Here is a 25,719-nt window from a genome sequence, read left to right as displayed (position 1 = left end):
TGTCCTGCAGCTACAGTCAAAAATGCAGGTGGAACTATGTACATAGAACAAAATAGTTAAAATGTTGTTTTGTCAAAACTCAGAATTCTAAGGCCACTGAGAGCTATCAATAAATGATCTATTCTATGACATTTTTAAATTAAACCAATCAGTATTATATTTTTTTATTATTTTCCTAAGAGAAAATTAAGATGAGGAAGCTAATCAAAGGCTCCAAAGTACAGCCAGAAATAAAGTAGGAAACCTTTGCACAATGGAGCAATAAATACGAAGGCCATCATTCCGTCAGTTTTCAGATAACAATCACTTCTGAAATCTCTGCTGTCAAGACCAAAAGAAACACATGCTCAGATGCCTTGGTCACCATTAAAAATTAAACAGTATCCACACAGAGAGAAGGTGGGGGAGGGAAGGGTCTGTACACACCAGTGATTATTAATGCCACACTCTTGCAATCTGAGACTATCTTACATTCCTAAATGGGTCACATCGCTGTTAAAAAGAATGCTCAGGCTTCTTTTAGAACGCAACAGCTTTACTGAAATATGTTTTTACCATATGTTTTAATTAAAAATGTAAGGGTTTCATCCAACTAGGTTTTGAGGACTGTTATATAGGTCAATTTATTAAATCAAAAGCAGCAGAAACAATAAACGCAATATCCATGAAAAGAGAAATTACTTTAATCCAGCATGTTTGAAATTCCCTAAGCTTTTTAATATTTTTTTGGCTGAAATGTTTGCAAGAAAGAAAAAAGGTCACATTAGGCATTCAACACCATCTAAAATGTGGACTAAGAGTGTAGCCAAGATTAAAAAACAGCATAAAAAAAAAACCCCAAAAACTACTCAAGAGTTGAAGAAAATGCCTTATGGAAAGGGAACATAAAGAGGTCAGTCATTCTCCTTTGCCTGTCTACCGGAAGACTGGGAGGTGATTTGAGTACTGTGAGTAAGTGCCTTCCTGGGGAGAAAATAGTGTTTTTTAAAGAGTTCCTTAATTGAGCAGAGAAAGGCATAACAGGGAACATGGGCCAAATATAATCAAGCTTAAAGTTAAGGGATGTTTTTAGCAGATGCAATTAATTCTGGAACTGACAGTGAAAACATTGGATTTCCTACCACCTAACTTACTATCAGCTGATGTTTTCTTACCAAGGGGAGATTATTGGGAGAAAATATCAGACCTTTTAGGGCTGGGGTATAAACAGCATGAATTCAGACTGAGAAAGCACTCAATGATTTAGCAATTTCTTAGGAAAGCTGGTGTTGTGACTCACTGAATACAGATTTACATCCAAAGCATTTGAGCAAAAAGGCAAGGTACAACAGAAGCATCTGCATGTGCATGCATATATGTAAACATAAAAATGTTCAGGCTTTCCTTCTGAATTATAAAAAAGGAAATAACATAACAAACCTATTTTTTTTTATTTATACTTGGGGAGTAACTCAGATGTAATTTCAGGCCCTAAGTAATGCACAGCCCACAAGTCTACCTCATATAAAAGGATTTTGCTGCTTGAAGTCTTCCTGGCGTCCCTGGGACCTCAGAGTCCCTGTCCTTGTGCCATGACCCAATTCCAGGCTGGTTCTCACTGAACAGATACCTGGGCTCTGCATCAGGGTGTCTCCTACAAAGATGTGTCAGAGCCAGCATTGCCCCAGCCCATCACATTTATCGGACCCAACTTTAAAGGCAAGGAGCCTGATAAGCATGCCCGGCTTTAAAAGGTTCAGCAGGGCTGCTTTGCAGAAGATAGTGTAATCACAGGCAGTGACACTAAAGGAAGGATTCTTTGAATTTTAAGTTTTGCCTCTGAACAATTTCTTTTCTGAACAATTGATCTTGCGTCCCACTTTTGGGTCTTCGGAGGATGAGAGGTATAAACTCCATTTAACACAATCAATAGCAATATTCCCTGACACCATGGAAGCACTATTGTATTTTGGACCATTATGGGGAGATGCAATTGTCAAAATCTAGGCTTTGCTGCCTGTGATAGGGACTCCCTCAGCTGGAGGAAGGCAAATTACTTTCATGTGAGCAGGAAGAGAACAAAAGGAGAAATAATGCTTTGAAACATTCAACAGCCGATTCTTTACAGCCAGATGGAAAGGCTCTGAAAAATATCCCCTCCATCAGTTATTGGTGCTCTCAAAGGATGAGGTTTCACCTGAATGGAAAAATTAATAACTTTTATAGCATATACATTCCAGCAACAAATGAATAACTTGCCAAGAAAGGAATGTGATATTCTACCTGAGTTGTGGCAATGTTTGTTCCATCGGTGACCTCCACAGTCATGTTATACATTGACCTCTGCTCTGCGTCCAAGGGCTTTGCAATGACAATCGTGCCCACTCCCTTATAGGCGTCGAAAGAACTATCGTAATTCCCTCCTAATTGTTGCACAAAAACACAATCAAATTAGCCATTTCTTGAAAACTTCCATTGCAAGTATTCCTAAAAGTGGGCGTGTCTGTTTAGTGTCATCCATCTTAATGGCCTCTCTTAGCACACACAGTACATCTAGTGATACCTCTTTGTTCATAAGTTATTTATATTTCAAAGCACAGTGTGGATATTGAAAAGCAGGTATCACTGGAATGCATTGCCAAAAAGAAAGAATAAAAATCTAGCAGTACATTTAAGTAAACTACAGCTGAATCTATAAAAAAAATCAAATGGCTATAAGCCCCTAAGATGTATGCCCTTGTGGTTTAAATAACGAACAAGAATAATTATCTTTTTGTATAAAAGTCATTTCAAGAGGGCTTTATTCTACAAATTTTATTTTCAGGAAATCCTCACTGATACTTCTGGGTGCAAATACCATCATCTGAGTTTTTAAAAATTACAATTATAATCAATTTTAGAAATGCAAATACAGATTTGTTATGTTAATACCACGGACAATGATAATTACTGGCAGCAAAGGTAAAATCCTTCCAGTGTTTTAAGAATTATTCAAATAGATTTGACAGGATACACAACCTAAATTCTTTCCAGTACAAAAAACCTCTCACAAAGCACTGTTCTAATACCAACATCCCCTTTTCCTGTCACACACTGAATGCTGTAGCAGTGGGAAAATCCTCCTGAGTACTGAGTATAAGAAAGAAAAGAAAAAATCTATTAACAAGTAAAATAAGGCTATAAATAATATAACCTCAAATATAATTTCAGATTGAAGGGTTACAAGATTTGTCAGCCACAGCTACAGTTTATGAATTTGAACCACTCATTATTTTCAAAAGCGCAGCACACACTCCCTGCTGATAAGCTGTTTTCTTGCTTACTCATCTATGAAGTGTAATTTAGTATTAGTTGAGTCTGAAATTTTTGGAGGCTAGGGACAGGGAGAGGTGGGACACAACACTGCTGACAGACAAACTGTTAAGCTATATTCATAACACAGCAATTCAATGCCAACCCTGCTCCACAGAGACAAAAAACCTTTCAAACCCCACTGGTTATGAGACTTGTGTGACAGCTGCTGAAAGCTCTTGAGATGAGGTCCACAGGTAGAAAAATATCCATCCTACTGACTTAGCTCTGGTGAAATATATATAAAGAGAGATATATGTGAATGGCTGGTAGTGTCACAAAATGGCTCTGAAAATTTTAGGGTTGGGGACTGAATAGAGAAGAGAAGAGTCTTCCATGCTCTCCCATCTGCATGGTTTGCTGAACAGGAACTGGCATTATTCTCAGAAGCAGTCATGCATTTACTGAGAGAAGAATGTTCTGGCATTTGAAGAAGCTGAAGATTAGGAGGTAACACAGCAAAATCACAGCCCCTGAATTCCTTAATGTGAAGGAAGCCTCACTTCTACCTCTTGCACAAGCTATTGCAAAGAAAGAGGAAGGTGGAAGAAGCACTGCTCTGTCCATTTTTGCCTTGAAAGACATTCAGAGATGGATAGAAGAAAATGGAATGAAAAATAATAATGCAGGTGACTGCTGCAGAGGAAAGGAAGTATTGGTGAACTTCTGGCCACTGAAGTGATCCAAATGTAGTAATTTCAGATGTGCCATCAGATTTCCATATGTTGAACAGATGTATGTACATACATACAGATCTAAGCCTAATAGATGAAGTTGTGGTTTTCCAGGAAAAAATTGTCCTGTTGTCATTTATCGCAGATAGAAACATTGCTTACTCCTTGCCCTCATTCTGCTAGCTCTGCTTGATATTTAAGCAATAGCAAGGTATTTGGACATTGATTATATCTTCAGTGCTCTTTTTTTTTTTTTTTTAAGTTAGTCTGGAAGAAAAAGTTTCTTTCTCCCAATTAATGTTTTAAATTAATTTACTTGAGAAAAATTGCACCATGAAAACCTCCTTTGAAGAAAAGAGCTTGAGATTCATGCAAGGAAATCTCAGCTGAAATGAAACTAGCCTTGGGACAGTAGGCACTTCATAAAGAGAATGTTTCATACTGATAACCATGAAAACAAAGTGCAAGTCTATACTTTGAGATGCTTAATAACCATCTTAATGAGCAATCAAAAATTATATGCTATCAACTGGCACACACTTCCAAAAAAACCTGCCTTTAAAACTTCCAAGAAGTAACATGGAAGGATTAGCAATAAATGTTTTAAATGACCTTCTGCTGCCTCAGAGCTGGGTTTTCAGGGCACCACATAGTCTGTTGCAAATAGACCAACTTCTTCAAGCCACTTCCATTAAGTGAAGCATACTCTTCCCCTAAAAGAAGAACTGAATCCATCATGTGAATTTTTTATACATTATTCACATCTTCCAAAACGGTCTAGTGACAAACAAATTAATCTTGGTTGCCAGCTACCCCAGCCTGTAACTAACCAGGCAATGCAGTTCATTTTACATTGAATCGTTTTCTATTAAACAAGGCAGAAATTGCATCAAACACTGAGGCAGAGATGGATCAGAGAACATCCTGCTGTGAGATTTGTGATTATAATCTATTTTGGAGTGAAACCCTGAATTATTCATGATTCAGTCTTCTACATTTTAACAGACAATGGTCAGATGAAGAACCACACAGCTGGATGAACTTCTGGGAATACTGCCTGAGATATTGGGTCCTGCCTCTCATCTGCAGTACAAGAAGCAGTCTGCAAATGGTTTGTGCTGCTCCTCGACCTCTGTATACACTCCAAACAGGACCTCATATGATAAATGTTTCTGAAGCTGCACTAAACACTGATGAATTAATGAATTACATAAAAATGCTATAGAAGTTAAACATTTAGAGTCTTACAGATGTTTTAAGTCTGTGCAAGGCCTACTATGAAGTTAAGTCTATGCAAGGCCTATTAGAAGCATTCACCACAATCATTTTGAAAGACAGGTGCTGAGTTGCAGTAAGAGAGAGGTATCATTCTTATGTAAAAACAAACAGGAGTCTTCTCTTTAAAACTCTTGCAGCTGGGAACTCCACATGAAACCACTTCCATCCGAAGGTGCCCATGGAGAGGTTGGAGGCTGAGGCCCTAGGAGGTGACAGCTGAGAAGGTGCTGGCTTCTGGGGTGCTGGAGGCTGTTTCTGAAAGCTTGACATTTTGTCTGTACCAATCTTTTGGAAGGGAGCTTGTCTGCAGTGCCACAAGCTGCCACACCATCAGTTTTAACAATTTTACTATTGTCCAGTTAATAGTTTCTTTGATCACAATCTTCAGATGAAAGAGGGCTAAGGATGATGGCATTTTGTTCAGCTGCTCAGTTTTATTAATGTGAATTTTAATTACTTATTCCACTTTCCAGCATTTGGCACATGCTTTCCTTTTTACTGTCTACTAAACCCTGCTTTCAGATACAAGATACGTAGAAGCTGTCTTTGCTAATGTGCTTGCAATTGCATTAGGAAAGAAATATTTCAAATTAAGATAATACATGGCGAGTTCCTCAGGCACTTTGGGAAAATCAGTGACAAAGAAAGCAAGATGATTGCACTGACAATCTGGCTAGACAGGTTGTCCTGAGAAAGCATTTTAATACTGAATAACCCCAGAGAGATGTGGATTAGCTGTTGTCTCTGGTATCATTTCAGGCTAAAATGTAATGCTGATACATCTTCAATACAGTTTAAAGACTTCCCTTAAAATAATCTGATTAGACTGAAGCACATTGAATAAGATTTTATGAAAAGTCCACATCTACTTTAAATGCTGTCCTTGGATGAGAAGACTTATCGTGTTTGAATGGTAAAAATTCATCCAGAAAAAAATTCATCCACTTTTTCTCTCCAATTGATTGTTAAGATTCCCAAAATCAGCTAGCAGACAGTTACGTCTACACTTCAGACACCTAAACTTCAGTGAGATGATTCCCACCCTTACTTTCTTGAGGTTGATCTTAATGCTTTTGCAAAACCATTACATTTTTAGAATTAGTAACTTTTAGAACTAGCAACTTTAATGTCATCTAATAGTGTGTTATAGTTTATATATGATTTTCCAATTCCAGCTGCTTTTGGTACAGCTGTAGAAACAGCCCCTGGTACAAAAGATCTTATTAACTGGCCCTCACTACAACTCTCTAGAAGATAGAGTCTTTATTTTCAGTTTAACAGATGGTATAGTACAGTTAAGTAAGAGATCTCAGGAAATTGAACTGAGACACCTCTGAGCCAACAGACTCTAAGTTGTGTACTTGGTACAGAGTTGGTTACATTTTCTGTCTGAACCTGGACTTTTACCTTTGTTCTTAGCTTATTTTTTGGCTTCAGAGTCACTATAAAAATTTTTCTTCTGACAAAATCCCGTATACTTTGCAAAGAACTGATTTTCTTTCTTATAAAAAAGATACCTAAGAAGCCCCAAACCACTGAACTTTGTGAGGCTAACAAGAGAGGTGCCAAGGAAAACTTGAACTGTCAAAAGGGATTTCTGGGGGTCGGCTGAATAATTTGCCTAAGGCAAGACACAATCCAGATCCTGCATTCCCACAGGATGTGGGCTCTGCATCTCTCCCTTTCTAATTTCAGTGTTGGGGTTTTTAATTTCAAGCATATTCTTCTTATATTGCATTTTGCTGCAAGCAGGTAATTTTTTCGGTAGGGCTTTTCCTAGAAGTGGTTCCTTTTTGGTACGATGCGGAGCGTCCCTATGTTCCTATCAGTTGCTTATACACACTTTAGGATGATCATGCTGCTGGGAAAAATCATTTTCTCCTCTGAGAAGAAAACATGTCAGCAAATCTGGAGGATCTGTAGGCAAACGAGTCCCATATGAGGACCTTTTTCTGTATTTTCCAGTGGGACGATCAAAGAGGCTGGGATTGAATACTGCCTCAGAAATATCGAAGACTGCAGAGAATCAGACTTGTTCAGTCTTAGATGCAAAGATGGATCACACTGAGCTCTGGAGGACATCCCCAATTCAAGCACTGCTAAAACCTAGCAGGACTCTTCCTTCACTGGCAGGTAGCAAACAGCCCACAATATTTTGTGTTCAAACTTAATAGAGCCACGATATATGGCTATCCTCACACAAGACTCATTTGGCCCACCATGCCATTATGAACAAATAGAGAAAAGAAATAGAGGAAATGATCTGATTTAGAGAACAGTCCTCTAAACCACATTTTTGCACTTGTCTTGTCCCAAAAAAGCTGACAGCAGTGAACAGTGATGATAAATGGGACCAATTGCTACAATTGTCACATTGCTCAGGGAAGAGAGTCAGAGCAAACACAGGAAACTAATTCACCCTGAAACTCAGAGGTGAGGCTAAAGTACCTCTAGAATATTCAGAAAAAGAAGAAAAGCCAAAATTTTCATTTCTTTTGTTTCAAAGAAGATGAAATAAACTCAAAGACTGCCTCAAAAACCAAAATTTCAACTACAGATTTTTTTAATCATAGCATAATAAATATTAGTAAAATGACAGGCAAATATTTATTCTTTTATGTACTATATAATGTTAAGAAGAAAGTAATGCAGACTCTGAATTTTAGATAAAACTACTGTAAAGACTCAAAGCCTTGAGTTTGCTGCTAAGAAGCTGAAAGCAAGGGCATAAAAAGCAAGAAAGAAATCAGGAAAGTATTTTAGATAGCTCTCAGAGAATATTATTCAAAGAAGGCTAGGGAGATACATGTTTTTGACTTTAATGAAAACTTGTAGCACTATGAATTAAATGGACGATTAACTAAAATTAATAGATATTAAAATTATTGGCACTTAAGCACGCTTGGTAAAAAGTGCTGATGTGGTTTCAAAGCTTGGCTGCTGTTATAAAGGCACAGGCTGGGGGAGGAAGCAAAGATAGAGGGAGGACTGTTTGGGGAACCAGAGAGATGTTGTGCAACATGCCACTTAAGCAAAGACTAGCACCATGCAGCTTAGCTCCAGTGTTAAAACTATTCATCCCACCATTCCCATCAGTAACAAAGGAAAAAACAGAAAGGGCTCAATTTACCTGGTACAAATAAAGGTCTCTGACTTATTTGGGAGTTCCCATTGAAAATTAGTTTCTTATTCATGACTAAATAAATTGTAAACTGATACAACTTATGCTTATGTCTTTCACACAGTGGGAAGTGCCTGAATTGAGAATGGTATTGAATGCAGTCTGAAAAGAGAAACCAGGTATGACATCTCAACTATTCCCAATTAAAGAAACAAACAATCACCCAAGTATCCTGTTCCTCTCCAGTCCGTCAGTGGAAGATGACTTTCCTGCCTCCGTGGCATCTTCCTCCCTTGGATCTGATTAACTCAAGAACTTAAACAGCTACCTAAAGCATATATAATTAAGGTGCAAAGTTAGGCAGACAGGACACTATAGCCGAACTTTATCTGCTCTCCCTCTTTTTTTTTGTCTGGGAGAGAGTGGATGTTATGCATTAAAAAAGAGATCGTCTGGAATTCCAATGCCCATTTATTTTGAAAAGGTCATAAAGATAAAGGTCAAGCAGCAAACTCTATATTAAACCATGTCTCTACATAAGCCTTCAGGGGTTTTGTTGACATTACTGTGAACTATGCACAGAGGTTCAGAATCACGATATACCAGATGGAGCAGGATCAGGTCTGGTTTTACAGCAGCACAGAAACCATCTCGTGCATCAGCAGTCACATACAGCTTTCTATATATGACAATTCTACAAATAGCCCATCTTTCATTGGGCTTTTCAGCACTAGACCTCAATGCAGATGATATCAAGGAACAATGAAAAAAAGTGGGGTCTGACACTGGCTAAAGGCAGAAATGGTTATCTAAATATGCAGCATTCTGTCTGTAAAACTCTCAGGATGGGTTTTGTTGACGCTCCTTGTATGCTGTGTGTCTGGAACAACAACGTCTTCTGCATGTCCAGTATTCCTGGCTATTCCTGTTGCAGAAACTGCCGCTGTTGGGAGTGCAATTATTTGTAACAGCAGCAATATTTAATGAAAACATTCATATGGTAGCAGAACGAAAGTGGAAGGTCAGGGTCACTGATTTCTCATTAAATTGAGGAAAGCTCTCTCTCAGTGACCTCTGCAATGATGCAGCATCTTGCAACTTCAGAAGCTACAGCCTGTAGGGAAACCATTAGAATTGTTTAAATAGGGAAAATCTTCTGAAATCTCACATCAAAACCATTTGAACTACTTTAGGCATAAAGGCCACATTATATGACAGAGGCTAAAATTTCCTAATGTTCTTCCTACCATCATCTCTGTTTGGCAGGCAAAAATTCAAATACCATTACAAGGTGTTGCTTGATTGAAAGTGACTCTTAATAATGAAAAAGAATGTAGCAGAAGAGCAGGGATTTCCCTCAGGGCAGCATTTTAATGAGAGTTGGTCAAGCTGCCATGGAAAGGACCAGAAGTCCAGCAAAAGGTTCAAATAGGAAAAAACCTGCCAATAACATCAATAAAGATGGATTTGTCTTGGGAGGAAAGGGTCAGTGAGGAAGGGAATGGAAGTATAAACATTAGCTTATAAACTGCATGTAGCATACTGAAGCAACCAAGGAAATAGCAGGAAAACTGTAGGAAACATATGCTGTCCTCCCCCAGGGACTAGCAGGAACCTCAGAACATGGCAGTAGCTTTGGGTTTAATTTTAATATGATTGGCACATCAGAAACCATGCTACAAATTCAGAGAGGAAATGGTGCTGCTTCTGTCTTTCATCTGCACAAATTGGCAATAAAAGGTGGATGAAAATGACTCTGACAGACCCTTTCTCCTGTGGTCCCTGTCCTTCCTGTTGGCTAAACCCATCTGCAAATAACTATGCTGAAATGGGAGCCAGGCTCAATCCCTGTAAATAAAGACTGCTGATTCACACTTTCCGCTAAGTCCACGGCAAAGGCTTTTTGTTTCTCTAATCTTTCATATAGCATTTGCTTTATAACCCTTCATTTAAATAACTACACTTTGTGCAGATGAACTGTTTTACATCCAAAGGTATGCAAACACTACATAGAAGCATCTGCAAATATTAAGAAGCACAATAATTTTCTAGGGGAATTTCTCACTTTTGAGATGTTAAATGAGTTATTTTAAACAACATTAACTGAATCAGCAGCAGAAGTGGGAAAGAAATGCTTAGGAACATGGACTCCCATTTCTTTACTTCAACCAAGTGAAACCCTTTACTCCCTGTAATTTTGGCATCTAAGGCATTTCCCTGCAATTTTAAGACTTCTATGGCTTTTCCTCCTTTTTACTGAAGATGCTTGTCCCTCCTTATTTTTATGAGCAATTTTATGTAAGGCAATTTTGTGGTTGAAATCTCACATCAAAACACATTTCTCTGTTTCAGCTTGCATTCAAGACAAACTTTTGGTGTCTCCATTTGTAACCCATATGTTGAGGCATCCCATTCTGTTTCACAGTTAAATGGATGGCACTGGACTGTGAAAAGTTTGAATTAATTATTTGTGATAAACTGTGGAAAATCCGTGAATAAAATGATAATAATTGGACACAAATATGGTAAAAGCTGTCACAGATAGAAATGCAGCACATCCATGTGTCGCATCGCATCCTGTCACAGGCACTTATGAAAGATGTAATATAAATTGTCTCAAAAAAACTTGCAAAAATTAAAAGGCAGCCTGGATAGTTGTATTTTAGCAAATGTGTTTGCACTAAGGGTACCTTCTGTTGAACAGTTCTGCCCACAAGCTGTCTGTAGAATATAGAACATCTCTCGAGCATGCTTGCCACCTTGAAGCAGGGCAGTCGGAAGCAGAAAAAAAAGAACAGAATGCAGAAAAAAAGGTGAAGAAAGAGAGAAATGAGGGACAGCAAGTCTAAGTACCATAAATACATTTAGAAATGAGATTAGCAAAGTATGACAATAGAATTTAAATGACAGACAACATTAAGATTGCAGTAAATAACATAGTACGAAAAAAAACCAATTCAGCCATACAGCGCTTTTTTTTTAAGCTTAGCTAAGGAGTCATAACAAAAGCAGGAATATTATTATTATTATTATTACTATTATTACTGTTATCACTATATTAAAACAGCATTTTCATTAGGAAAATGGATTTAACTGGGGGTTGGGGGGGAAGGTGGGGAGGCAATTCAGGGTTAGTTTTCTTGCTCTGAAAACCGCACAGCCGAATGCTTTCCTTCTGGGGCATCCTCCTGGCACCACTGGCTCCCGACTTACCGACGATGTCGAACCAGAGGGGGATGTTGGAGGGCTGCACAGAGACCACCCCCACAATCTCGGTCACTTTGTCGCTCTCCATGACGGTGAAGTTGTAAAAGGGCTCATCAAAAGTCAGGGGCACGGGCGAGGGCGCAGGCTTTTTTATCCACTCGATGTGGAGACGCGCAGTGGAAGATTTTTGGGGCCGGCCATTGTCCACTGCTTTTATCTGGCAGGCACAAAGAAAAGAGGGCTCAGGCTGAGCATCCCAGCTTGGCAGTTCAGAACTACTTCTGTGGCAGTGGGATGACTGCTTGGAAAATGGCCTTTGTAACCTTTTATGTAAAATCCCACAAAAAAAAGGACAACAAATGCTTATTTCTCAATTTTCACCTTTTTTTTTTTTTTAACAATGCTTTGACTTTTAACTGAAAAAGGTGATTTTAAACTGAAATGTTTTATTTAAGAAATGCTGGTGTGAGGCCTTCTTCAGATGCAATTCGAACCCTCCCCACACAGATCCTCCTCTCCAGAACCAGCTTTTCCCTGTCTGATTTCATCTTGCACCCAGCTCTGTCTTGTAGCAAAGCTGGAAGCTTTGTAATGACCCTTTGTAAGTCATGCATTTGCAAAACATGCTCACCCAGAGCATGTTTGACTGCTTTCAAGTGGCATCTGTGTTGCAGATAAGTACTCCCTATATTGCCTTCCTCAGGATCTTTAATTGAATTAAATAAGTTTCAGGTCATTTCCCTCATTCTCCATAAAAAATATAATTCAAAATTTTGTCATGTTTTCTTTCTCTTCTCTGTCAAGTTCATTAAGAATTGCTTTGCTTGGTGCTATTTCTTTTTATTATAAAGTCTTCTAGAAAGATGGATAGGCTTGATCTTTGTGTGACATGCTTTATGGATTTAGCATAGCGAAGACAAGATGAGCAGCAACAAACACTGGGCTTAAGAAAAGGCTGAATGCAGGTTACAAAATGGGTGCTTTGGTGGATAACATCAATGTTAACAAAATGTTAACCTTTTTTTTTAAAAAAAGGTAAAGTTTCTGGCTATATAGGTCCACTGGTATAAATATGCCATTAGAATACATTTTAAAAATGGGCAATACTTTATTTTTCTGAGAAATCATGCCCTACTTCTTCCTCTGGAAATGTGTTAAGTGTATTTGATATTAATACTCGTCACTCTGCTCCATTCCAGGCAGGTCCTTTGTGAAAAGATACTGAGAGTGTGATGAGCAGTTTCTAGTTAGAAAATATTCAGTTGTTGCATTATAAGAAAGCTCAGATCTCAAACAGGTCTTTGAGGTCACCAGAGGGAAAAGTACTCACTCACTAGAAGGCTGCTCTACTCTGATTCCTAGGTATTTCTCAACATTTTGTTATTTATTCATTTTCCAACATTATGAAGGCAACCCACTTCTGTAAGATACATCACTTCCAGATGTCAGACTATGGATCTCTGACATTTTTATTTCAGCTCCTTAACTACAACTTGTTGGCTTATTCCTGCACATGAAGAGTGCACATTCCAGTCTTATATGGCTTTTATATCAACTCAACCATATTTCATTCCCCCTTACCTTCACTGTACGGTTAGAGTTCTGAAAGAAGAATTTTGACTGAGCTTTCTTTTAACTGAAATTGCTTTCACAACACAGAGTACACAGTACTCCTTCTCTCTTAGATGCAGCCACCTAACTGGGACAGGAGGTGCCCTCTGTAAGGGCAAACAATTGAGTCCACACCAAAAGTAAGTAGCCTTTTGTAGCTGTATCTGACCAGGCCAACAGGATACAACTTTGGGAGCAGACAAGTACTTGGTCTTCATTTCTGTATATCCAAGGGAATGGCTTATGCTAACAATTTGCAGGCTGACTTAACAGTCTGAGAATACTTCATGACCTGCAACAGCATGAATGATCTCTCACACTCAATTTTTTGGCAGTAGTTGCGTATGAATATTAAATGTCTTAATTTAGGTCTTACATACAGGGCATAAACAGAGTCACATATTCCTCTTCATACAGGAGGGCCTATTTCTTAACAAAAAAAAAGAAACCAGGCAAATCATGGGTTTGTATGTCAATGAAAGAGTGCTTACCGTTAAGATGTCATAACTTCCTGCTGTGAACTGCTTTCTGGAAGAAACCATCCCTGTTTTGGGATCAATGAAGAACTTCCCATCATCGTTCCCATCCACAATGCTGTACGAGATTTCTGCATTAGGGCCTTCGTCTTTGTCAAAAGCAAAAGCTCTGTAGATGGGCTCCCCTCTTTTCTTTCGGTCCCTCTCCGGCAGCTTGATCTGATAGACTTTCTCTGGGAACTGCGGTTTGTTGTCATTCTCATCCAGGACCTGCACCACCACCCAAACAGAGGATTGCTTGGGGGATGTGCCCCCATCTGAGACGGTTACCTGAAAAACAGCAGGGCAAGTTATTCCCAGCAGCTACAGCGGGACCTGAGGAATTGGAGAAAAACATAAAACATAAGGAAACTCCCTGCCTTCCCCAAAGCTAACCTGCAGTTTGCAACATCTTCTGTGTACACAGTACAGAATTACTGTAAACATGCTCAGGGCTTAACTCAATTTGTCCACAATGGCAAATCCAGGAATCCAAAAGATTTTTTATTTCTGAGATAAACGTGGAATATGGAACCTGCAGATTAGGAAGCTATTTCTCAAAACATTAAATCCTTTTATCTCAAATTCTGCAAGTTTGTCTCAGAAGAGAGAACTGGAATTAACCCATTAATCAGGGATCTCTGCATTTTTTGCATACATATTTTAAAGTTTCTTCTGTCATGGAAAGAATTTGAAAGATGCATTTCTTCTTAAACTCTAAAAGAACCTCTGTCATTTTTTTCCCATTAATTATTTGGAAATTCTTAAACAACAAAAGGATTTCTGTCAGCTCTTTTCATTCATTACCCAAGATGTGACAGCTCATTAATTCCAAACCTGCTTTATAAGATTATCAGGAGCACAGAGAGGCAGGTAACAAAAAATTTCTGCTGCATTGTATAGAGAGTGCACTGTGCTGCCAGGGACATGTAAGAAATAAAATCTTTGAGATGAAAGTTAATTAGTAATTTAGCTGCAACTTAAACAGAATTACTAATAATTTTCAATCTGAAACACTGTGAAAATAAAATGATTCGAGATCAACAAGCCCTCAAGAGATTTAATAATATGCCTTCAAAATGAAATCAATATGTTTCAAACTTCTCCCTCAATATTTCGATTGCATTTTTAATGAGAAAGAAATAAGGCAGAAAGTTATTTTTGTTTGCATGAAAGAAGTTCAAATTTCATTTTCAGCTACATATGGTAACATGCCAAATCCCACAGTAGCAATTTCTGATGATAGTGAGCCAAGATATTACATACCCTTCTCTGCTCATACTGATCACTGTACATCGATCGGTTTGCTGGTAACTTCTTGATGTTTTATTTTTCCTTAAAAGTTCCTGTGTTCCCTTCCCTGATGTCCAGTCATTAGGCAAAGTAAAATTTTTTGAGAATAATACCCTATGGCATTTTCCCATCCTTGTGTGAAGTCTAAACCTAGGGTAACCCCAGTTTAACACTGAGATCAGCAGAAAAATTGGGTTTTCTATGAGAAAGGTAAAAGACTTTATCCCTTTCCTGTATTTAACTATGTGTTTAAAAACTGATGCAGTGGAAGGGAGCAGACTGACAGCCTCAGGGATTGAAACAGCTCATTTACAGAAAAGTGAGGAGCTCGGCAACATACAGTGGCAATTTAAATTCCCCAAAACAGCCCAAAACCCACTTGGAGAGTGGAACCATCCTCCCAACACCATATACCAGTCTCAGGCCTCTTTCTCCCTAAGTGCTGAGTTGCTTTGGCAATTATCAGTTGTTGGGATCACCACTCCTGTGATGGGGCAGCTGTTTGCAGAGTGCTGGATGGGGATGGGACCCACCCACCCACCCTGCAACGTGACATCTGCCAGTCACCAGCACAGGGGTGTGGGAAGAAGACCAACACCATTATCAGTGTGCTGAGCCATCCAGTTCCCACTGCCAACACTTTCCAAAACAGCATTTCCAGTGCTGGAAGGCTGTACACACAGCTGTGAATCTGCCTTTCCACACGGTGAGAGCCACACCACCAGGAACCTCAGCCTCTCCATTTCACTGATGATCCCCTCTATTTCTGCTCTACTCTGTTGCAACTGGCCAAGATCTAGGCAAGACCACGAGTTAACAAAGGAAAACCTTTTTTGGCTTTCTCCACAGATAAAATGACCACTGACGACAAGCAGTACAGGCTGTATTGCATAGAAACAATCAGAGACACACTAACTCAAAAAATATCAACAAAATGCTTTTTTAGGGAGTAATGTTTTTACATTAAAAAATACTAGCAAGATTCTGGAAACTCTTGTTCTCTGAACAAATTAAACTTTTTTTTTTTAAAGACATTTTCTGCAACCTGTTAGCAGTAATCAACAGAAAAGACGTGTGAGTGAGATAAAAGGTTTACAACCAGCTATGTCAATAAAATCTATGAAAACCACAGTGGCATAAACAGTCAAACAACTATGATGAAAAAACCCTACCTGAGTCAAAAAACTGCACAAGAAGTGAAGCATCCTTCTGTCTTACCAGCACATTCTCACAGTTTGTCACGTTACTGCTGAAATCTTGACTAGCATCGTGGTGTGGCAGCAAATGTTTGCATGCATTTGTTTGGTTTGGTAAGCCCAAACTTGGGGGAAATCTATTTGGTAACAGAAATGTTGCACTGAAAATATTTGCTGACAGCTAACAGGAAAAAGTAATGGCAATAACACAAAATGACAGCTAATTAATAAAAAATAATGAAAACTGGCCTGAAGTTAGAAAGCTTTACTTGGGCTAAAACTTTACATCCCTGGAGAGGAAAATGTTAGGCACCAGCTAAGCCTTTTTCTCTGAGTGACACTCAAAACTTTTCAAAATTACAGGATGAAGTTCCTCAAAACTTCAAAAAGCTCTGAGTGCCAGACACAAGAGCTGAAGTTCTCTCTTTGCAGGCATATAAATTAATTAAGCCTCCCTCACACCAGTGATGTGATTATTTCCCCAACTGTAAATCTGCACCCTGGCTGATCCCTTTTCTGCGCTCCGTCATCCTGACCCCAGCCTGGCCATTCAAGTTCCAGCCATAAACAAGGTAAAAGAGCTGCAAAAATTTCCTCTGCCCCTCCAGAAAAAACCCCACCATGACAACGCCTTAAAACAAACCAAGAAATTGCTGCCAGTTCAGAATTGTTCCCAGACAAAACCGGGGAGAAGCAGAGAGGTCATTCAGCACATCACTCTGCAAATACTATTTCCATCAGGACACAGCATCACACCAGCACTTAGGGGCCCCTCTAGCCAAGGCAATTTCAATTCAAACATTACCACAGCTCTTAGCTAAACCCTTGAACAGCTGGAAATTACAGTAAAAAGTAACCAGGGAGGGGAGGGAGGTTAGGATGTTCATAGGACAAAGCTAATTCACAGCTGGTATCTCTGGAAATGCAAAAGGCAGATGCACAAGGCACAGGAGAGCTTGCAGGAGAGAAGCTGTAATTTAGGACCAGCGAGGTTCTTTTGTTTAGAAGCCTGCAGGTAGCATGGTAGGAAAAAGAACACAGAGAAGAAAGGTAATGCAGATGAATGACATCTGAGTGACATCTGTCATTCATCTGTCAGTCTGACACAGACTGTCTCAATACATGCTTGTCGAAGTCTGCCATAGAAAACCCAACAAGAGGTGACTCTCACAGTAATCAGAATGGGAAAAGGGCAAGGACAAAATCACAGCTTTCCCAGCAGAGATGGGGAACAGCTGCTTGGTCAGCATGTGCTATCCTAAATAGTGAACACCTCCTGTCTGTGTGATGAGTCTGGTATCCAGATCCAGCTGCTGCAGACAAGCTGCTGCTTGACCATGTGCAGCTGAGATGGACCAGGACAGTGCCTGTCCCCTCTGCTGCACTGGTTAGATCTTGCTGCTCATGCTGTGTCAGGACAGCCTAAACAGAGGATACAACCTCCCAAAGCCTGGATACAGCCATGAAAGCAGCTAAATTTGCACTCTGTGACTAATCAGACAAAGGGTTGGTACATTCAGTAAGGGTGGAATGTCTTATAAAGAATATGATTACATATTTAATAGGGCCTGAATGCAACAGACAACAAAATTAATATGGACCATTATATATTTTCATGGTGAAATCCTAAGCATCGCTGCTGTTTTCTCACAACCAGTTCCACCACAGTTTTCTCCACAAAATGAGCATTTTCCTCTAGGAATCTGTATCTACCCATTGGATTTAATGCTTATGACTTAACTGAAATATGTCTGTCAATAAACATACAGATATTGGTTACCTGGGAATTTCTTTTCTAAAGTAACTACAGTCACGCCTCCCTTACAAAGTTTCCTTTAGCTGGATGGACCAGGAAAAGGCCTCCTCAAATATCCTCTACTTCTATCAGATATGTATTTTTTGAGAAAAAATGCATTAAAATATGTTCTTCTGCAGCATATGACAAATTCCATGCAATAACAGAATTTTCTCTACAAGTAGAACAATTTCCACTTCTTCTGCAGGATCTACTTCAACAGGTTGGGTCTACAGGCATTAACACTCCCTTCCCTACAGGACTGAGAGATATTGATGTTTATGTTCATGTACACAGAACAACTACAAAGGGATTTCCATAGAAGTGAACCTTTTCAGTGAAAATGAAGACTGACACTGAATGTTAACAGACCACAGCTGGAATGTTGGAAGTGAGAAGTTCTTCTTTTTATGACTATGGAGAAGGCATGGAGGAGACCTCTACTGTGGAAGTACTGCCTAATAATCCAGCCTAATCCAGCCTAGCAGAGCTCAGCAATGGTCACAAAAGGAATTTTGCCTTGAGACAGTCACTCTCCTATGAGTAGGTCAGACTGTGAAACTTGATTGGAGAAGGTGTAGTTCTTGAATCTTTCAGAATACAGGTACAACTGTGAGGACCACCCTCCTGAATTAACAGTACTATAGCAAGTCTCATTAACAAAAGCTCATGATTTCCAAGGTAATTATTTACTCAGCTAGAGGCAGTAGCTAGCAGGGATGTTACTTCAACAAGTACAAGACAATTAGCAGGTGTTTAACGTGAGTCATCAAGCCTTGAGACGAACAAGTATCTTCTTCCATATCATTCCTTGGCAGGAAGAAGTACTTAGCCTACCCACTATTTAAGTTATGAGGAACTGTCACATCACTGTCATTAGCACTGCAAAACGCTGAAGATGCCATATTTGCTTGTTTATTTTTTTAGTGTGATAACTGCTTAATGCAAAATGAAGTGAGCTGAGATGCTTGTGCCTCATCAAAGAAGTGCACACAAGGAGATTTTCAGGTAAAAGTCTCTCCCTTCCCCCAGCAAGAAATGCTAATTTTGCTTCAGAAAACCTTAGAAAAGAGAATCTGGTTGAGCTACTGAAGGCAGAAAAATGATCAAAGGGAGCGGGAGAGTTAAGGCATACCCCTGCTGTTAGTGACTAATGGGTTTGTTTCTTCTGCCAGTGTGTAAAGGAGCTGCAGTACCCATTGTAAGTCTCTGGAATTCAGCCCGAGTGGGAGAAGTGAAAGATTATATAGAGGAGAGCTCATCGAGGGATGAATACAACTTTAAAGTCAAACACACTGAATTACTATCTCTGCCGACTTCAGAGAGAGGCTAAACTCGTGGCTAAATTCTTACAAGGAAATATTTTTCTGAAATGCATGCTGTTACTGAACTGCATGTCAGATTATTGCTACAAAGTGAAGGCAGTGTAGCTCAAAGATATACAGAATATGAGAGAAAAATAAATGTACCTTTTCTTTTTTCTTCAAAACGAATACTGAGTTAGCTGTAGCAAACTAGATACTTTATCTTTCTAATCCCTTATCTAGCAACTGTGGGAAAGAAATGGGTAAGTGCTTATTTCACTTACTCTAATAGGATGTGGTGCTGTCCCAAAAGACAAATCATAATTCTTGTCCAAAAGAGTTCCAATCATATCAATATGATCCATCTTTCCTTTCCTTTGCTAATTTGGGAAATCTTTGTTTGTAAAAAATATTACTACATTCACTCTGGCCAGGTATGAGAAATAAATAATTTAGAGTACATTTTAAATAGAGATTATTACTGACATAAACACTCTAGGTGTTTGATTAGGAATGTCAATGGCTTCCAGCCACACAAGCTCGAAAACGATGCATAATGGTCTGTTAAACCATGTGAGAATTAACGATGACATCAGGTAATTTCAGTGCTGTATTGCCAAAAGACAGGAAGAAAGGAAGGAAGGCAGGCTTTTTCATTTAGAGTTAAATGCTCCCTGTAGTATTTGCAAACCTAAATATTAGAAGAGTGTACTGAAGAAAGCCTTAGAGGCTTCAAATCTTAACTTTTGTCAGACTCAGAATGCTGAGACCAGTAGATGGTAACCAAAGGACCTGGCAGAATGCAGTATCAGAATGGGTGATTTTAAACTCCAAAAACACTGCTAGTACATCTATTACATTTATCCTGTGTCACACTTTATTCTACAAGCTTTTTGGAAACAGAAACAGTAAACAAGTCCTTGTAAAGAAACTAAAGACTTGTATTTCAGATTTAGTAGCAATAAAAGGAAGAATCTGCATAGCTCTTGACCTTCTAAAAGAAAAATAACAGTTTTCCACAAGCACTGCTTTTAAAGTTCATTAGAGTCTGGAGATCCTGACGACCTTTGTGCATCAGCCTCTATTTACAGTGTTTTTCAATCAATACATGCTAAATGCAGAACCAACCATTGCTCCATTAGATTCCCAGAAAAGAGAGCAGCCTGTCATGCGTTAAAGGAAACTCCTCCAGGCTGCCTCAGAAAGCACCTTCCCCTTCCTTTTCCTGAGTAAAAAGAAAACTATAATCCTTATGAATGTTGAGCTCATAATTTCATCATGCATTTGATGAAATATAGATTAAATTTTGTTCAGAAGTGACTCTAAGGCAGTCATTTTCCAGAAGTTCCTCTTATGTCTACCAGTGGAATTAAATACAGAAAAGCTTTACCTCTACTGCCTAAATGTACTATAGTCAACTAAGATTCAGCAGAAATCCTCTGGTAAGAAAAAGCATTGCTCAACCAGGACTTTTTCTGACCTTCTAGGTGATAACAGCACCTTGAAACTGCACATACCATATCTCATGTTGAGCAGTTTGCAAAGTTTGCAACAAGAAGATCGGCAAATTTGAGATGATCACAGTAAGAACATCAACCTCAGTCTCCAAACAATGATTGTAAAAGTCTTTTGAGTACATTATGAGCTTCCTCTTTGCTCATGAGGCTACAGTAATGAGTCTTGCTAAATATATAATGAAGAAAGACTTGAAAAACAGAACACACTCCAAACTGTCCCCTGATAATACCTGTCGAAGAACATTTACTCACCGTCAGACTGGCACCTTACAAACAAGATAAAGTATGATATGCAATTGCTTAAAAATGATTTTTTTAGGCATATGAAACCTCTTGAGAAACAACCTATCACTAAACAGAATTACCATCACAGCCCTTAAATGAGAAAGAAGATAAAAGTTGCCTATTGATCTTCACAGTAAACTTTGAAGAAGGTGTTTAGCTCCTGCTGAAAGTGAAGATTACAATCTGAGAATTTTGTGAACAGAAAATGAATAGTCCAATGTGAGACTATTTCACTTCAAGCAGATTTAAATAACACAAAGCTTGCAAATCAAGATATGCATGCAGTTTAATGTCAGTAGTACTCTCTATGTCAATTTTAATCTGATTCATACCTCAATATCTACTTCAGCCATTTGTGGATTTTGCTTTTCTTGTGAAAAGAAACACCTCTGATTAAATATTGGTAAGTTCCCCTCTATCAGATCTACCTCTACAGATAATGCCATTCTCCAAAAATCTTATCTTAGCACTCAGAAAATACAGCAGCTCTCAGTTTTTGTGCTTCAAAAGAGGTGTGCATCAACTTGTAAGCTCACCACAGTGATGTTTTCGCAAAGATTCAATTACTCTTCATTTTCTATTCACAAATGATACTTGATTCTCATCTTCACTATAAGAAGGAACCAAACACCTTCTTCAGTTTCCCCAAAATGATGAAGACTGTTACACATCTCCAAACTTCCATTTTTTTCATAATTGACCAGTCAGATGTGTAATCATGTAAGAAAAGCATTCTGGCTATTAATAAAGACATAATATGCTATCCAAGCTTCCAAGACATTTCTCTACTATTAATAATTTATGTTATAACTATCAACAGCTAAAAAAAATACGTGCTGATTTATTGCCAAAATTTAATCAAGCTATTTAATCAAGCTACTAGTCACTATGGAGTTAACTAATCAACAGTATTTACTTTACACCCTTGTTTGGGTGTGCAGCCGTGTCAGTTTGTAGCACAGATCCCCAGATACCAAAACTGACTGGGAATTAACTCCCAGCTCCTTCAGCAGAAACTCCTGAATTCAGAGCAGGTGAGGGGCAATAGCCCTCCATTTGTCTGGCACTCAATCGGCAGCACTGCCTCATGCTAATGCGGCACAAGCTGCTCAAGGTCCTCTAGGAGAAGCATAGTGTGAAAGAGCTTGCTCTGTACACCCTTAAAAATATTGTGGCAGAAGCTTCTGTTACAACAAAGCAATAACTTCAACTGAAACTTTCAGCCTTCAAAGGGAATAATCATCTTGTGTCCCAAAGTACAATATAAAAACCTACTTCTAAACAATTTTTGTCACACTGACATCCACTGCCCTCTGATGTTGGATGAAGCATCCTCAGGTGAGGCTCTGTGATGGTCAGTCTCAAAACAATATTGCTGTTCCTGAGGAGGTAAAAATCTTTATTTGGCCAGCAATGAGATGAAAGATATACACAGTAGCTCCTTAGATTTATTTACTTTATAGGAACACTGCATATACTGCATATATTATTTATTTACTTACATTATAGGAACACTGCATATAGTCCATATATTATTTATTTACTTTATAAGAAAACTTTATAGCAACACTCCAAATTCTATGCTTCTATATAAAGCAGAACCAGGGATTTTCAAAGGAAAGGCAGCAGTTTATTTTTTTTTTTTCCCCTCAGCAGCACTTGGTTCTGCCAACAGGGGATGACACCACCTTGTCTCTGGCCAAAACCAGATTAAGACAAATCCAGCCCCATCTCCAGCTCCTCCTCCAGACGTTCCTCCCCTGTCACCCACTTGCAGCCACCTCCACCCACTAATAAACTGTTTGTGCATCTGTGCTACAAACAGGCTACAGAAATACCCAGGGTTTAAAATGAACTGCCAAAAGAAAACAAATCCCCCCAAAAGGCAGATAGCAGTGAGCAATGGCAATGAGAGAGCAAAAGGAGGAGAGGCATTCCAGCTCCCCAAGTCAGGCTGGGGCAAGTCTACTAAGATGTTTGGGCGCTGAAGAACATGCACTGTAAAACTGCAATTTTGGTGATTAATTGTACAATTTTACAACAGATAGAAACTTAGAGTTCACCCCCAAAAACTCCCCTCTCCCAAAAATCTCTACTTTGAACTCAACACTTACCAACAAGCCTTTGATCAATACCGAAGCAGGCAAAGCCAAAACCATTAATGTTAATGTAAAAGCCTTTGTGTCCTTTCAGTAATGCTGAAAATACCCAATTTTCATCTTACACTGTTTTTCCACAATATGCAAGAAATGAGGGCTCTCCATCCACACACACAGGTAAAAAGTTTCAAAGACAGTTTTACAGCTGACAGACTGATGAGCAGCCTCTGACATTTAAATGCAATTCAGTTTTTTCTCAGTAAAAATGAAGCTTCCAGAGTTTTATGTTCAAAATAAAGCTTGCCTGTTAGAAAACTGATAAATAAAAAATTGATTTTGTAGCTGGGTAGAAAATATATAAATCAGACTTTTAAGTGATACAGGCTTTTCCCAATTTTTGAACATCCTTTAGAGATATTTTAAATTGCAAATAGCAAAAATGCATGGTTTAGGCCTCAGAAATTTATTTGTGTTTATTGAAGAGTCACCCAGGAAGACTGTACTGACTGTTTTCATTAATAAAAAAGGAAAAAAAAAGAAGATATAATTTTTTTTTGTGATATTCAAGTTATTTGACAGTCATTTCTTTGGTTATCAAGAAGGTGCAAAGTAGAATTTTAATCAAATTAGAAGACAATATCATAGCAATTATTCATGCATATCTGAATAAAGTAATTTTTGGAGTCAGATGAGGATTCCATCCTAAAATATCTTACAAAATAGTATAAAAATTCTCAGAAAATCAGTATGAAAAGTAATTAAAATAAGGTGAAGGAGATAAGCATGAATAAGGAGCCTTGTTGTTGGGGTTCTTCCCAAGGCAGATTTTTAAAATCACAGTATCATCCCCTTTTTGTCAGACCAGGTTAAAGTAAATCACATCAATAGTTGCTTTGATTTTAGTAATAAAAAGTTGCACTTGACTTCTTGATGCCTACTTCACAACTTTCTGTTACAAATCAATTTTGGACAGATAAAAGGCATTAATTGGGCCATATTTAATCACACTTTCATCTAACAGGCAACACAGACAAGCCTTATTATCTCAACCTCTACTTGTCTTTGATTTTATATGTCCTGTAAATATCTACTAGCTAATTTTTATTGGCATGGGGTCAAATTTACAAGCTGGTTGAGAATCAATCAGCATGGGAAAAAAAATGAAGATTCCAATTTTGAAGTAAAACTCACATTCTTGGACCATTTTTACTTTTTCCACATTTACTTTTTCCCAGCTTGAAAAATTCAGCCTGGAAAACGGGCTCAGATGTTGCATCCAGTACAAAGATGTGAAACTGAAGTTCAGGAAACTGTTGTGGTGATAAAGAATGAGAGCTATCATCCCTTTCCCTGATGGGTGCAGCAGGACCCTGTGTTTCACCAGACACACTACAAACCTTGCTCTTTCTCACTAGACAAGACTGACACAAGCTAAGTGTACCTTTAGGGGCAGGTTTACTGTAATGCCCTTTTTCACTAAGTCAGTTTAGCTCTTTTCTCAGCTCTGCTGAATCTCTAAAAGTCACTACAGACACCTGAGAACAGTCTCAGCCTCCCCAGCCATGCCGTGGACAGTGGGGTACACAGATACTGCACAACTGGACACAGAGCTAGTGCAAAGACAAAAATCACCCTCATGCTGTCTGAGCAGCCAAATAATTACAGGCACCCTCTTGGTAGGGAAGCGTGGGCCAGCTGTGAAACCCTCAGACTTGGAAATCAATGGGAATTTTCCCATTGACTTTGGTGAGAACTGGGTGGCATACAGAGCTCAACAACCTCATTTCAGTAGTTTTAACTCTCATTGAGTTTTGCCCAGCCTTCGGGATGAGCACCCAAAAGCTGTGAGGGTACTCATCCTGAAGTACTCAGCTAAAGGGCAGGGAAGGTGTGCACCACTGCGGCATCACCACTGCATACCTGATAACTGACTGGCAACAATCTTATTTAGCACCCAGGCAAACGTGGGATTTCCTTTTTGCTTTAAAGAAACAGCAATTTCACAGGCAATTATTTTCTTCAGCACAATCTTTTTTTTCCCTGTTCAATCTGTTACACACATAGCCAGTGATCCTGTGAACAGCGATGTACAAGAAAAATTTTCAGAATGTGTCAAGACCGTACTGCCAACATAAATAACTAGGTGTGTGTATGGGAACAAAGTCTTTTTGGGGCAACGATACAACAGGAAAAGCTGTCCCCAAGTTATAATATCCCAAATGTGTTGAAAAGAAAAAATCCTGTCCCAAAACCTTAATTTCCCAGAGTAACACTTGGAATGCATTAAAGTGTTCAGGTTATTAATATTAATTAATCAATTAATACTATTATAATTAATTAATTGCATAGTGCCTGGAGTCCTGGAAAGGGAACTTTATGTGTTGGAATAATAATAAGATGGTATTCCACTCCTGCAGTGCAAGAGGAATTTTAAAAGATCACAACTTTTAAAATATTCTTAGCACTTCAATTCTTTTGCAGAATTAGTCTTTAA

General features: G+C 38.7%; 1 protein-coding gene across 1 annotated transcript in view; it reads right to left on the bottom strand.

The window, feature by feature from the left end:
* Positions 1–25,719, bottom strand: part of FAT3 (FAT atypical cadherin 3) — a 393,636-nt gene that overhangs the window by 89,558 nt on the left and 278,359 nt on the right. The window contains exons 5-8 of the mRNA XM_058825430.1: positions 13,713–14,027; positions 11,617–11,827; positions 11,094–11,162; positions 2,263–2,402 (exon numbers count right to left, since the gene is read on the bottom strand). Coding sequence (XP_058681413.1) covers positions 2,263–2,402; positions 11,094–11,162; positions 11,617–11,827; positions 13,713–14,027 — 735 coding nt within the window. The remainder of the gene's footprint in view (positions 1–2,262; positions 2,403–11,093; positions 11,163–11,616; positions 11,828–13,712; positions 14,028–25,719) is intronic.

This window comes from Ammospiza caudacuta, chromosome 2 (genome assembly GCF_027887145.1).
Source record: "Ammospiza caudacuta isolate bAmmCau1 chromosome 2, bAmmCau1.pri, whole genome shotgun sequence".
Classification (NCBI taxonomy): Eukaryota; Metazoa; Chordata; class Aves; order Passeriformes; family Passerellidae; genus Ammospiza; species Ammospiza caudacuta.
This window is presented reverse-complemented; position numbering and strand designations above follow the sequence as displayed.